Below are 13,780 nucleotides of genomic sequence, written 5' to 3' on the forward strand. Positions count from 1 at the left end.
GTTACTTCCGAGAACTGCTTCTTTTAGCTTTAAGCTCAAGTGAAGGCCCACGCAGAATGCTACAAGTGCCCTTCAAATCCAACAGTACACATCCGCTTGCAGGGCTTGGATGAATTCCCTCTCATCTTGGCCAGGAGTACCCAGTTTAGCCTTGATGATTTTTGAACTGGGCAGTGGTAATTGGAGGAAGGTTAGCTTTGGCTACCTAAATGCTTGTGAAAGTGTTAGCCACTCGGTTGTGTTCCATTCTTTGGAACCCCATAGACTGTTAGCCAGCCAGGATTCTTTGTCCCCGGAATTCTCCAGGCAAGAATACAGGAGTGGGAAGCCATTCCCTTCTCCAAGGGATCCTCCTGACCCAGGGATCCAACCAGGGACTCCCGCCTTGCAGGCAGATTCTTCACTGTCTGAGCCACCAGGAGAGCATAGGTGAGTGTTAAAATGAAGCCCTGCCTCAACCTCCCCAGAGCCCCCAACCTGCTGCAGCAAGTGGGCAAAGGCGTGCGCACGTGTGTGTGTGTGTGTGTGTGTGTGTGTGTGTGTGTGTGTGTGTGTGAGAGAGAGAGAGAGAGAGAGAGAGAGAGAGAGAGCGCGAGAGAAGGGGTCAACAATTCTCATCAGCCCCCACGAGTCCTGGGAGGCGTGGGGAAACCAGTGACCCCACTCCCCACCCCATGAGTCACGGTGGTCACTCAGACCATTACAGTTCCCACAGAACTTACAAACACTATGATGGATCACTCCTGTTGTAGGGGAAGGGAAGGCGCTGGAAAGCCCGGTCTCAGTTCTGCAGGCCACCCTCTTGTAAAATGTGACTCTAAGTGCCATGTCTTTAATGTCCTATTAATAGACATAAGCCAACCTCTGTGTATGAGAACAGGGCCGGCCATGTATGAGGGCAGAGGAAGGGCAGTTGATCGCCAGAAGAAGGGGAGTTGATCCCACTGCTTTCCTGAGGTGGCTGAAGGGTCAAGGAAGACACAGTAATGTGGACTCTTCTCTCCAACCGAAATGGTAGAGCTACCCAGGAGGAACCCGCCTGGGAGCTGGGTGGGGCTGGACTGTGTCACCGCGCTTAGCGGCGGCGATAGCCCCGGTTGTGTGTTGTCAGGGTGGCCACTGGCATCACGGGTTCGGCCGGGTGAGGACCAGTCACCGCGCCATCGCCGGCTTCCTCACTCACTCACCTCCCCCACATACTCTCCTTCACTCAGATGTCTGTTGTCACCGAGTCTGGGCCCTGAGGGATGAGGCAAAAGCGCGGCGCTCCCGGGTGGCAGTGGTAAAGAACCCACCGGCCAATGCAGGAGACACAAGAGTTCGATGCCTGGGTTGGGAAGATCCCCTGGTGAACGGAATGGCAACCCACTCCGGTATTCTTGCCTGGAGAATCCCATGGACAGAGGAGCCAGGCGGACTACGGTCCATGAGGTCAAAAACAGTCAGTCACACACACACAAAACCCAAAGGAGCCCAAAGCTGGCTTTTCTGTGCTTTTGCTTTTCGTGGTGGTTGCTGGGAGCAGACGCTCCAAAGGAGCGCAGCCGTGAGGCCAGCAGAACTCGGCATTATGAGTCAGTCAGAGAAAAAGGGTTCCTGTTTGGCCTGCCCGGGGGAGCTGGACCGGAGTGCCTTCCGGGTCGCTCAAGTCCGGAAGCCGCCCCCGCGCAGGGCGCCAGGCAGGAGCAGAGCTTCGGCGGATCCGACACCCTCCGCTTCGTTCCCCGGCGCTCGAGGAGGCGGCGGGAGCCGAGCGGACCGAGCCCTCAGCCCCGGCGCGCCGGGCAGGGGGCGGGGCCGCGGGTGGACCGCCGCCCGGGTCTCGGGTTCTGCGCATGCTCCGCTCGCCGGCTCTCCTAGGTTTCGGGGCTGGGGAGGCGCCGCCCGCAGCGGCAGCCGTCACATGGCGCAGGCGGGGGGCGCCGGTCCGGGGGCCTGGGGACGGCGGGGCGCGGGCGCAGGTGCGGGCCCGGAGCGCGCGCCTTGGCGCTGGGCCCCCGCGCTGCTCTGGCTGGCGGCGGCGACGGCGGCGGTGGCGAGCGACGCCTCCCGGCGCCAGTGGCCGGTGCCGTACAAGTGAGTGCGCGGGCGCAGCGGGGCTGGGCGGGCGCGCGCGCGGCCGAGGTTCTCCGTCCAAAGTGCGTGTGCGGCTGGGCTGGGAAGTTGTGCCCTGGTCGCGAGATCGTGCGGGGGAGGCTCCCGGAGCCCTGAAGGCGCAGCGAGGAGCGTAGTGGAGAGCTCCGGGGGCGCGGCTGTTTGTTGCACGATGCCGTGGGGTCTTTCTTCCTCCCGGGACCCTGGAGCCAGTTCCAAAGTGACTGTCCCGAATCGTGGTGGGGGGGGGGGGGGGGGGGGACTAATGTTATTTCGTCGCGTCATTTTCGGATACAAATCGCTGACAATTTGAATAGTTTGAGACTTAATAATGTATTTTCTACCGTGTCAGGTCCAGTCATTAGTTATCTTGAGTGCGTAACATTTGCACGCCCAGTTATCAGTTAACCTAGCTCTCTTGGGACTTCCCGTTTTTAGCACTCAAAGTTGGGTGTCTAGGGAATCCCCTCGCCACGTCCCGTCCCCCCGCCTCCTGGGTGAGTGGCCTCATCTGTCCACAGTCTTCAGCCAAAAGGTAGAACGCTGGTCTTATGCTGTGGATGCGGAGATGAAGAAAGCGTGTTTGAGCCTTTGAACTAGAACAATATTTACGTAGCCTAATTATCAGAGGTGGCTAAGCAGAGAAAAGGAAGATAAAGTGTCAACATCAGGCAGGGGAAAAACCAGCAGCTTTCGAAAATGCACACCTCTTTCGGATGACAAAATAGCGAGTTGGCAGGCAGGATAACCTCCTGGTCGCGAGCGAGTTCTAGGCTCTGACCACAGCAGATCGAGTCAGGACCCATCATCACTAGCTGTGTGATCTTGGGAAAGTCGCTCAGTATCTCTGTGCCCACATATCCTGAGTCAGTAGGAATAGTAGTTACTTCAGGTTTTACTGTGGTGGTTACATCTAGTAAAGGCCAACCAGCATTTCAGACTGGATACAATATTAGTGTATTCTGCTCGCTGAATGGCTTCCTGGGCCTTCTTGTTTTGCTTGATATACATGAAGAGAGAAGTTTGAAGCTGGTTTTCTTGAAAATATTATTAACAACAAAATGTTCCCAAAAAAGTAAAAATTTAATATTCAGTAAAACAAAGAAGAGATTGAAATCCAAAACTACTTGATTTACATTGCTTTAAGAGTTTGAAATGTTAAGCACATGCCTTCATCTAACCCCCTTAATAAAATTTTAACTTTATTATGTTCACACTTAAATTATACTTTTGAAATTACCATTGACCAAAATTTGATTTTGCTGTAGGCAGGTTTTGAAACCCATGTATGGTTAACTATTCATTTTTAAATCAGGTAAGCACCTATAAAACAGATAAAATTTTAGGTGAGTTAATATTTTTGTCTAAATCAAGATTTAAGCTTTTTAAATTAGACATTTTTGTTGATGTGTTAGGATTGTGAAGTAATAGATCTGGGGACTTCCCTGGCAGTCCAGTGGCTAAGACTTCACCTTCCGAGGCAGGGGTGCGGGTTCGATCCCTGGTCAGGGAGCTAAGATCCCGCATGCCTCACAGCCAGCAAACAAAACATAAAACTGAAGCAATATTGTAACAAATTCAATACACTTAAAAAAAGAAATGATCCACATCAAAAAAAAAAATCTTAAAAAACAAAACACAGTAGGTCTGGCTAGGGCCTCAGAGATCTAGGATTCTTAAAGGACAGATGAAGTGAAGTGAAAGTAGCTCAGTCGTGTCTGACTCTTTGCGACCCCATGGACTGTACAGTCCTTGGAATTCTCAAGCAAGAATACTGGAGTGGGTAGCTGTTCCCTTCTCCAGGGGATCTTCCCAACCCAGGGATTGAACCTAGGTCTCCCGCATTGCAGGTGGATTCTTTACCAGCTGAGCCCCAACAGAAGCCTAAGAATACTGGAGTGGGTAGCCTATCCCTTCTCCAGTGGATCATCCTGACACAGGATTCAAACCAGGGTCTCCTGCATTGCAGGCGGATTCTTTACCAACTGGGCTATCGGGGAAGCCCATAAAGGGCAGATAGCAGCTTGTTTCTCCCTTTCCTCTCTGGTGCTAGATTCGAAAGGTGTGTAGTGAGCACCTGCTGATCTCAATTCGCTGATCTCACTCCCGCTGCTACTGCCATGGCCTTCTCGGGCCCCTTCTTGATGCATTACTGTCCTGACTTCCTCACTGACCTCAGCGTTAATTTGTCTTCCCTCCCCACCCTCTTCTAATTCATAAAATGAGGTTTATTTTGGAGCAAATTCAGTTTTATCACACGTGCTACTTCAGATCCTTTAAGCCCCTACCTGGGCTCAGCCCTCCCCAGTTGTGTGGCTCTGCAGGGGGGGTCTTCAGTGTCCAGGCATACCTAGTTGAATTACACTTCTCAGATACTGTGTTTTCTACAAACTGAAGATTTGTGACAACATTGTGTTGTCAGATTTCTTTTTTTTAGCAATAATGTATTTTTTAATTAAGGTATGTATGTTGTTTTTTGTAGACATAAAACTGTTACATGCTTAATAGACCACAGTATAATGTAAACATGATTTTTATATACACTGGGCTGGGAAACTAAAAAATTCCAGTGACATAGCGTTATTTAATGTACTATGGTGGTCTGGAAGCAAACCCACACCATCTCCGAGGTGCACCTGCATTAGCTCAGAAGGACAGTCCCTGCCTCCTCAAGCACTCACTTCTCCTGCCTCGAATCTTGAATTCCAGTCATAACTAATCAGCGGCTCAGCCCTAAAGAATCCGCCTGCCACTCAGGAGCCACAGGAGACATGGGTTTGATCCCTGGGTCAGGAAGATTCCCCTGGAGGAGGGCATGGCAGCCTACTCCAGTATTCTTGTCTGGAGAATCCCATGGACAGAGGAGCCTGGCAGGCTACAGTCCATGGGGTCACAGGGTCGGATGCAACTAATCACACACCCAGTAGCACATACCCTGCTGCCCTTCATCACTTGTTTAATGTCTTGCCAGCTGCTACCTCCCCTTGAGTAGAGGAATAGCATTTTATGTTTTGTTTCCCTCCTTCCTATCGTAACAGTATATCCGCAATAAATATTGAAGGAATTCCCCCCCACTGACTGTGTGCGTTCAGTTGTGTCCAACTCTTTGCAACCCCATGGACTGTAGCCCACCAGGCTCCTCTGTACATGAGATTTCCCAGGCAAGACTATCAGAGCAGGTTGCCATTTCCTCCTCCAGAGGGTCTTCCTGACCCAAGGATCGAACCTGCATTTCTTGAATTTGTTTCCCTCCTTCCTACCATAATATATTCCTAGTAGCAGATTCTTAATAGAAAATATGTTCTATTTAATAATGATAATCTTTGAATAATGTTAACATATGGAATGTTTGGGAAGTTAAATATCATTGAAAACTACTCTTTTACTCAAGAAATGTCTGTCTACTAAATAAGATGTAGAGCTATAAACATTTCAGATATGGTCCCTGTCTTCAGAATTCTCACAATGGAAGCAGGGAACTGGGAAGCAGGCAATTATCAGTGCTTTTAATGTATCATTTGCTATTAAAGACTCATTGGAGTTTGTTCATAGGATAACAGAAGTATATTTATACACTATGGGCAGAATTTTGGATATTTTTTCTAAAAATGTTACAGTGAAATTAAGATCTAGATTCTAAGATGTGTGAGAAGCAAATTCCTCTTGGAATTTAAGCTGATGATTTTTTTTTTTCTTCATTAGACGCTTCTCCTTCCGTCCGGAACCAGATCCTTATTGTCAAGCTAAATATACTTTCTGTCCCACTGGTTCCCCCATCCCTGTGATGAAGGATGACGATGTCATTGAAGTCTTTCGATTACAAGCCCCAGTGTGGGAATTTAAGTACGGAGACCTTCTGGGACACTTGGTAAGGCTGCATCTTGACCTTGTAACTAGCTAATTAAGTGATTTGATTAAGTGGATTTGAGGGAATAATCACTATTCAAAGGATTGGTTTTAGATTATGTTCCTTGGTGTTCCTCTTCAGTTCAGTTCATTCACTCAGTCGTGTCCGACTTTTTGACCCTGTGGGCTGCAGCACGCTAGGCTTCCCTGTTCATCACCAACTCCAGGAGCTTGCTCAAATTCATGTCCATCCATTCGGTGATGATGCCATCCAACCATCTCATTCTCTGTTGTCCCCTTCTCCTCCTGCCTTCAATCTTTCCCAGCATCAGGGTCTTTTCCAGTGAGTCAGTTCTTCGCATCTGTGGCCTAAGTTCCTCTGCAAATGTAAAATGAGCAATCCAGAAAACACCAGGTTTTATGATGCTGACAGTAATCAGTGCAGTTACTTTAATCCCTTTTGGTATTCTGAACCCAAATCCAATTCCTGTACCCGGATCCTAGAAAGAAGGAAAGGAGGAGGCCCAGAGCAGGGGACAGGGCAGGTGGGAACCACTTCCTGTTCAGTCCCTGTTGTGCACACTTTTCCTGGGTTAGCTCACCATCTGAGCTTCTCGTCACCTGAGAGGTGCACAGTGTTCCTGAGCCTGTGGCATGGAGACTTCTCTTACTCATTCTAAGCTGTAAGGAGATTCTGAACACGGCCACATAGCATGCAGCCTTCCTGAGATGAGCCACAGTGGCCAAAACCAGAGTGGATGAGGGCTGGGAGTTTAGGAGCCATGCGGTGGATGTGAGAATAGCAATAGGGAAGGGAACCAGTTGTTCTACTCTGTATGCACTTCTGGTATTGCATTTTCTCCTCTCTGGCTCCTGAACCAGTGGTTACTTCCCAAATGCTTTTATACATATATGACCTTTACACAGAAAATTATGCACGATGCCATTGGATTCAGGAGTACTTTAACGGAGAAGAACTACACAATGGAATGGTATGAACTCTTCCAACTTGGAAACTGCACGTTTCCCCATCTCCGACCTGAAATGAACGCCCCTTTCTGGTGTAATCAAGGAGCTGCCTGCTTTTTTGAAGGGATTGATGATAGCCACTGGAAGGAAAATGGGACGTTAGTTCTAGTAGCAACCATATCAGGTAAGTTTCCAAAATATGGCAGGATTAGATGATTGAATCAGTGTCTCAGTGACAGAAATGACTTTCATTGAGGCCTCTCGGTAATGTTCTGCTCTTTAGAGGTCAATTTATAAAATACACTTCCTGAACTACTAACCTTTGACCCAAACTATTATTCATGCAGATCTTCACCTTATCATATCTATAGATTATCTTCTCTATCTTCTCTATTTTCATCATAAAAATAAATGATAAGAAACTTCGTACAGTTAAATTGGACTTTCTAAAAGAAAAATAATAGACTTAAATCTGTTTCAGAGGTGACCACTAGTTTGTTCTCTGAATCTATGGGTCTGTTTCTGTTTTGTTTTGTTTGTTTATTGTTTGGATTCTACATACCATATGAAGTCATATGGTAATTTGCCTTTCTCTGTCTCAATAAACATAGTATCCTCTTGGTCCATCCATGTTGTCACAAATGGCAAGATTTCATTTTTTTTAATGGCTGAATCATACTCCATTGTATGTATATGCCACATTTTCCTTAATCATTCATCCCTTGATGGAAACTTGTGTTATTTCCTTATGTTGATTATTGTAAATAATGCTGCAGTAAATTTAGGGGTGCTTATATCTTTTCAAGTTAGTGTTTTCTCTTCATTTGGGTAAGTACCCAGGAGTGGAATTACTGGATCATAGGGTGGTGGTTTTTAATTTTTTGAGGAACCTCTATACTGTTTTCCATAGAGGCTGCACCAATTTAGATTCCCATCTACAGTGCATGAGGCTTTCCTTTTCTCCACATCCTCACCAACACTTGTTGTTTGATGTCTTTTTTTTTTTTTATTTTTTTATTAGTTGGAGGTTTGATGTCTTTTTTAATGATTCTGACAGGCAAGAGGTAACATCTCATTGTGGTTCTGGTTTGCAGAATTGGTGTCTTTTAAATGTAGTCTGGGACTCTCTAATTATGTATTGTGCTGTTTTCTTTTTTTCCTATTTTCTAATTGATGTGCCCCAAACCACCCCAATCATATAAAAGTCCATCTCTCTTTTAACAGTGCTCAGTATGATAAATGACTCCCCTTCTTTCATTCCAGGCCAGCTCACATCTCTCCTTTCTCCATATCCACCTACCTCATTATCTGCAAAATCTTCCTTCTGACATCACAGTATGACCATATGGACAAGTGATCATTGTTTATTCTGTAAAAGAGTCTGTAGTATGCTAGCACTTAAATCTTTTGTTATCCATCTGCCTTGTGATTAATCCTGTTCGTTGACCTGTTTTCATGTTACCAAAGACTGTTTTGAAGCATTCTTATCTCTTCATCACAAGCAGTGGCTTTTCAGAGTTGGAGAACATTAAGAACGGTATCCTCAGTTCTAAGAAAAGAGGATTTATATTATTCTACAAGTTTAACTCCATAAAGTTGATAAAAGCCACTCTATTTATCCTATAGGACTTGAATAGCATTGATTTTATGGACTCAAGCTGGAGTAACCTAAGAAAGAGTCACAAACAGTGACAGAGTAAATTGTTGGGGTCATGCTATTTTAGTCTCAGATGAGGTTGTAACCATGCAGAGTTTAGTATCTTGATAACATTTGGAGAGATCCCTCTGGTCTGGTACAAGGTGGTAGGAGAGAGTGTTAGCCATCCTGGAGTCTATATAATCCTTGAATTTGGTCAAAACTATTTCCAGTTTAGTTGATTCACTGGAAGAATCTGTGTGGTGGGTAGAAAGTTTGTAAGCAGACTCCCAATAGTCGCATGTACAGGCAGAAAGGGGAGGTACTAGATATTCAAGGTGGATGGGGTATGGGCTTCCTTCTCAAGGAGCAGTTCCTTGGACAGCAAATTCATATCCTATGCATACTTTGTTTTGCATAAAAAAGCTTCATGTTTCACCCTCCTAAGTTCTTCGTACACTATCTTAGCCCCATTCACTCATTCCTTTTCCACAATTTTTCCCTTGCTTCCTTTTATTCTTTTGCTTCTGAATCCAAGATTTGTTGAGCCAAGCAGAAAACGAGGGCTTCAGCATGTATGTAATTTAGCTTTTGACTGTAGCTTAAATGGTTATAGAATTTGTATTTTTTTATACACCTGTTATGTCTAATGTTTATAGTTCAGAAGTATCTTGTGCCTTGAAAAATGAAACAAAAAAATTGGCTGAGCATGGATTTCTGTTGTAAGATGCAGGTTTGGAAATTCAGAAACTGTAGTTTATTCAAGTATTTATGGCCTAAGTCTGGTTAGACTTAGGCCATTTTACTTAAAACTAACATCATCAGCTTTAATTATGTTCACATAATTTTTGTTTTGTTTGTTTTTAACTAGGAGACATGTTTAACAAAATGGCAAAGTGGGTAAAACAGGACAATGAAACAGGGATTTATTATGAGACATGGACTGTCCAAGCCAGCCCAGAAAAGGGGGCGGAGAAATGGTTTGAATCCTACGATTGTTCCAAATTTGTGTTAAGGACATATGAGAAATTGGCTGAACTTGGAGCAGACTTCAAGAAGATAGAAACCAACTATACAAGGATATTTCTTTACAGTGGAGAACCTACTTATCTGGGAAATGAAACATCTGTTTTTGGGCCAACAGGAAACAAGACTCTTGCTTTAGCCATAAAAAGATTTTATTACCCTTTCAAACCACATTTGTCAACTAAAGAATTTCTGTTGAGTCTCTTGCAAATTTTTGATGCAGTAGTTATACACAGGGAGTTCTATTTGTTTTATAATTTTGAATATTGGTTTTTACCTATGAAATCCCCTTTTATTAAAATAACATATGAAGAAATCCCTTTACCTAACAGAAAAAACAGAACACTCTCTGGTTTATAAAACCTTAAATCTACTGCTTTTCTTTCTACCAGCACATCAGTTTTTCAGGGAGTGGTTTTACAAATGTGGGATTTCTTAGGCCTTTCTTCCTTGGGGCAGAAAGCTAACATACTCATGGGCAGCATTGCTTGCATAATGGTACCTCAGGAAATTTTTTGGAAAGCTGTAAACTCTTACCATATTGGCCAAAGTGAACCCCTAAGGTGATCTGGATTTCAATCTCCAAGCCTTCATTCATATGGAGAATTATATCATGTCAGATATATAGGATCTTTGGACTCAATGTTACATTGTGGATATGGTGTGCCAAGGCTTAAATTAAAATACCCTTGGTGACATTCTCATGGTGGGAGCTACTTTTTCAAGGTATGATGGTTACGCACTTTCTCATTTAATGGACTTTATATAGCCTTTTTAACTTCAGGAACCAGGTCTTGCAGTTTGATTTTGTTGTATTCACTTAACCTTAAAGCGTAATTTGGACACCATAGCTGGAGTGGTTGTGTCCAGATGCAGTAAAATCAGTGGTAAAGAGCACAGGTCTCCAGCTAACATTTCAGAACTAGCCAGTAACCAGCAATTTGTGATTTAAGCAACTTAACATTTCCTAACGTCAGTTTCCTCATCTCTAAAGCAATTCATCTGTCAGGACTATTGTAAAGACTGAAGCCATGTGTAGTTTGGCCTAGTGAGGTCACAATAAGTGGTTAACTGTAATGACTAATCAAAAAAGAAACTGCCATCCTTGATCTTGTCTTATGTGGTTTACATGCCAGTCTCCTGATTTTGTAATAACCACTTAGACTTTGAACTGGCAGCTTAGCGCTCTGCACTTCTTCAAACATACAGGTCGTGGAAGCACCTGACTGCACGTTATGTCTGGGTGAACAGGCACCCTCTTAACTCCTTCACTGCCTTACGGTCCTTCCGCCACACACTAAAGCTGCAGCAATAGAAGGAGTTACCCTTCCCAGAGAGAGGGCAGGTTTTTGTCAGGGATCACCAGGTAGCTGTGCTTCTCTTAGGGCCCTCAAACAAGGTGTCAAGGTCCTTCAAGTGTCTGATGATCAACTGAACACCTTATTTCTATTCATGGGAAAAAATACTAGTCAGTAAAATGATGCAGAGATCAGAGGAAACAGTCTGGATTTAATATTTAAATATACCAATCCTATTTCTGTTTCTGCCCACATTTGAGTACTTCCTAAGAGGTTAGCACATTGAGTTTTTATAAAAAGCCTAAGCATAGGTACTGTTTACATGATTCAAATGAGGAAACGGACCTTTCCACAGCTACCCAGCTAGTGGTAACGGAGCCTCATTTTGAATCAGGTTCTGCTGACCGAACGGGATGCACTGTAGAGCAAGGTTTTTCAGCGCTACTCAAAGTGTGGTCCTCAGACCAATGCCTGGACCAAATGTGCCTAGCCCCGTATGTTACTGGTCTGCGAGGAGGTACTCTGAAAGCAACTTGTTGGACTAATTTTGTTTCTGTTGAATCTTAATAAAAAAAAAATGGGGCTTGTACTTTGCTTTTCTTTCACTTGCCTAGAAATTCATAAGTCGACTTCAAAACTAGCTCTGAAACACAGTCTGAAAACAAAAACCCAGCCCTTTAGCACAAGTAGCACCATCATGCTGATGCCTGCTGCAGAGAGGGCGTGTTACCCACGTGCACACAGAGAACTGCGCTCACTGCCTCCCTTCAGCCGACTCATGCTAATAGCGTAAAACGTTCCTCAGTACTTTTGCTTCTAACCTGCTGGATGTCTTCACAGTATAAGAAAACTTGGATTCTGCACTATCACCATCTAGTGGCTAAAAGCAGGCAGTGTCAGCTCCTACAGACATCTCAGGACAACTGTTTTGGGAAACTGTTTTGGACTCCAGAACTGCACTGGGGTAACAAGCACAACTCCTGTGCTAGGTTTGTGGTAACTGTAAGTCACAGGACTTTGCTGCAAAGACAAATGAGCACATCCATACCTGGGACCTGAATGCAAGATTCTAACAGTTATAAGCTTCCCTGGTGGCTCAGATGGTAAAGGATCTGCCAGCAATGCAGGAGACCCAGGTTCAGCCCCTGGGTTGGGGAAGATGCCCTGGAGAAGGAAATAGCAACCCATTCCAGTATTCTTGCCTGGAGAATTCCATGGACAGGGAAGCCTGGCAGGCTGCATTACAGTCCATGGGGTCTCTAAGAGTCAGACACGACTGAACAACTAACACAAATAAAGCATTCACAGTTTTCTCTGTTCCTAAGAATACCAAGTGAAGAAATGCTATGAAAGTGACATAGACTGAGATGACTGCAACAGTGTACAACATTCATGTGAGTACTGCTGAAGAACTTATCAAACCTGCCAACCATACTTTGAAGATGAAGGCTTTGAAGTAGAGATGATTCAGGAACAAGCTTGTAAAATAAATGATCATTGGGAAACCAAAACACAAGCCAGGCAGGAATTTCCCAATTAAATTTTGCTGTCATTTGAGCTACTATGTAACTTACATGTGATTTCTGTTTTTCTGTCAAGTTGTAAATGTATAAAATTTTGTCTATGAAAAACCATTTAGTTGCAGTTTGAGTTATGTTACAGCTTTAGAATAAGTATATCCTCCCTCATTAATTCTGGCTCCATATTAGGTCAGAATACCCACAAAGTGTCATCATTTATAGCTAAAGGAGAATAGTCAAAAGGTGAAAATAACTCAACACTTTAAATATTTGGGACTTATAGAAAGAGCAGCATTCTCAAACCTCACACATACTTTTCCCTATTCACAGCAAATGAGTTGGCCAAAGTTTGTTTCCAGCATCTTCCTCACATTTACCCTTTTATTGTCCAAGTAGCATCTTGGTCCTCGATCCTTCTGTGTTTTCTATTTAAAACAAGACACTGTTAATCATATATTCTTTTACTGGACTAACTATTCTAAGGATAAGCTCTTAATTCACTTTGGAGTAAAAGGTTTTGTGTTCTTTTTCATGTATCATATGTCTTTTTTTTTTTTTAAAGAAAAGTTGGGTATCAGCAAGTGGGTAAAATTTTTCTGGCTGCTTGGTAACATTTAACTGGCTTCACAGATAAACTGGGCTGGACTCTATGGAAAGATAGAGTGGAGCTTGTGAAAAAAGTGTCAGTCACACTGATTCTTTCCGACCCCATGGACTGGGGACCATCAGGCTCCTCTGTCCATGGAATTCTCCAAGCAAGAATACTGCAACAGGTAGCCATTACCTTCTGCAGGGGATCTTCCTGACCCACAGATCAAACCAGGGTCTCCTGTATTACAGATAGATTCTTTACTTTCTAAGCCACCTGGGAAGCCCAGAGCTTATTTATAGCTTATTAAAGGACCTAGGTCCAGGCCTGAGCCTTCTTCATACCAACCCTTCCCTTCTATCCTAAGCTTTTCCATAAATATAAAAAATTCTTTGAATGCAGTAAATTGATTTAGCTTCAGTCATGCCTATTTTTTCCTGATAATATTGTTAGTAGCCCAGATTTAAGATTACCAAGGTAAACTGAAGTTATTTTATGAAAGTCATTAAGACATGAGATGAAAATAACATTGTTTAGAAAATATTCTGATTGTACACATTTATGTAAAGGCATTTCTGAAAATGCTAGCTGGTTTCAAGGATCCTAAGAATTCTATTTCTGAACAGTCTGTTTTATAAATGCTTATTCTAAATGCCTAATCCTGTTATCTTCAATTAAAAAAAACCATCCTATCATATACATTATTTAATATTTAACATTATATCCATCAAATATGGATTTGAAACTAAAACCATAAGTCTGTAAGTTTAACTTGTTTTAAAATCAAATAAGTTTTAAAAAA

The 13,780-nt window shown here is 43.8% G+C and overlaps 2 protein-coding genes across 2 annotated transcripts in view; one reads left to right on the forward strand and one right to left on the reverse strand.

Moving 5' to 3' along the window:
* LOC133049239 (glutamine amidotransferase-like class 1 domain-containing protein 3, mitochondrial) overlaps positions 1–1,418 on the reverse strand; it is an 84,315-nt gene extending 82,897 nt beyond the window's left edge. The window contains exon 1 of the mRNA XM_061133207.1: positions 1,188–1,418. Coding sequence (XP_060989190.1) covers positions 1,188–1,397 — 210 coding nt within the window. The 5' untranslated portion in view covers positions 1,398–1,418. The remainder of the gene's footprint in view (positions 1–1,187) is intronic.
* Positions 1,419–1,555: 137 nt separating this feature from the next.
* Positions 1,556–12,503, forward strand: CLN5 (CLN5 intracellular trafficking protein). The gene is made up of 4 exons (XM_061133203.1): positions 1,556–2,076; positions 5,797–5,962; positions 6,868–7,093; positions 9,417–12,503. Exons 1-4 carry the CDS (start codon positions 1,571–1,573, stop codon positions 9,929–9,931), a joined length of 1,413 nt encoding a protein of 470 aa, XP_060989186.1. The 5' UTR covers positions 1,556–1,570; the 3' UTR covers positions 9,932–12,503.
* Positions 12,504–13,780: the final 1,277 nt, after the last annotated feature.

Source organism: Dama dama, chromosome 30, assembly GCF_033118175.1.
Source record: "Dama dama isolate Ldn47 chromosome 30, ASM3311817v1, whole genome shotgun sequence".
NCBI lineage: Eukaryota > Metazoa > Chordata > Mammalia > Artiodactyla > Cervidae > Dama > Dama dama.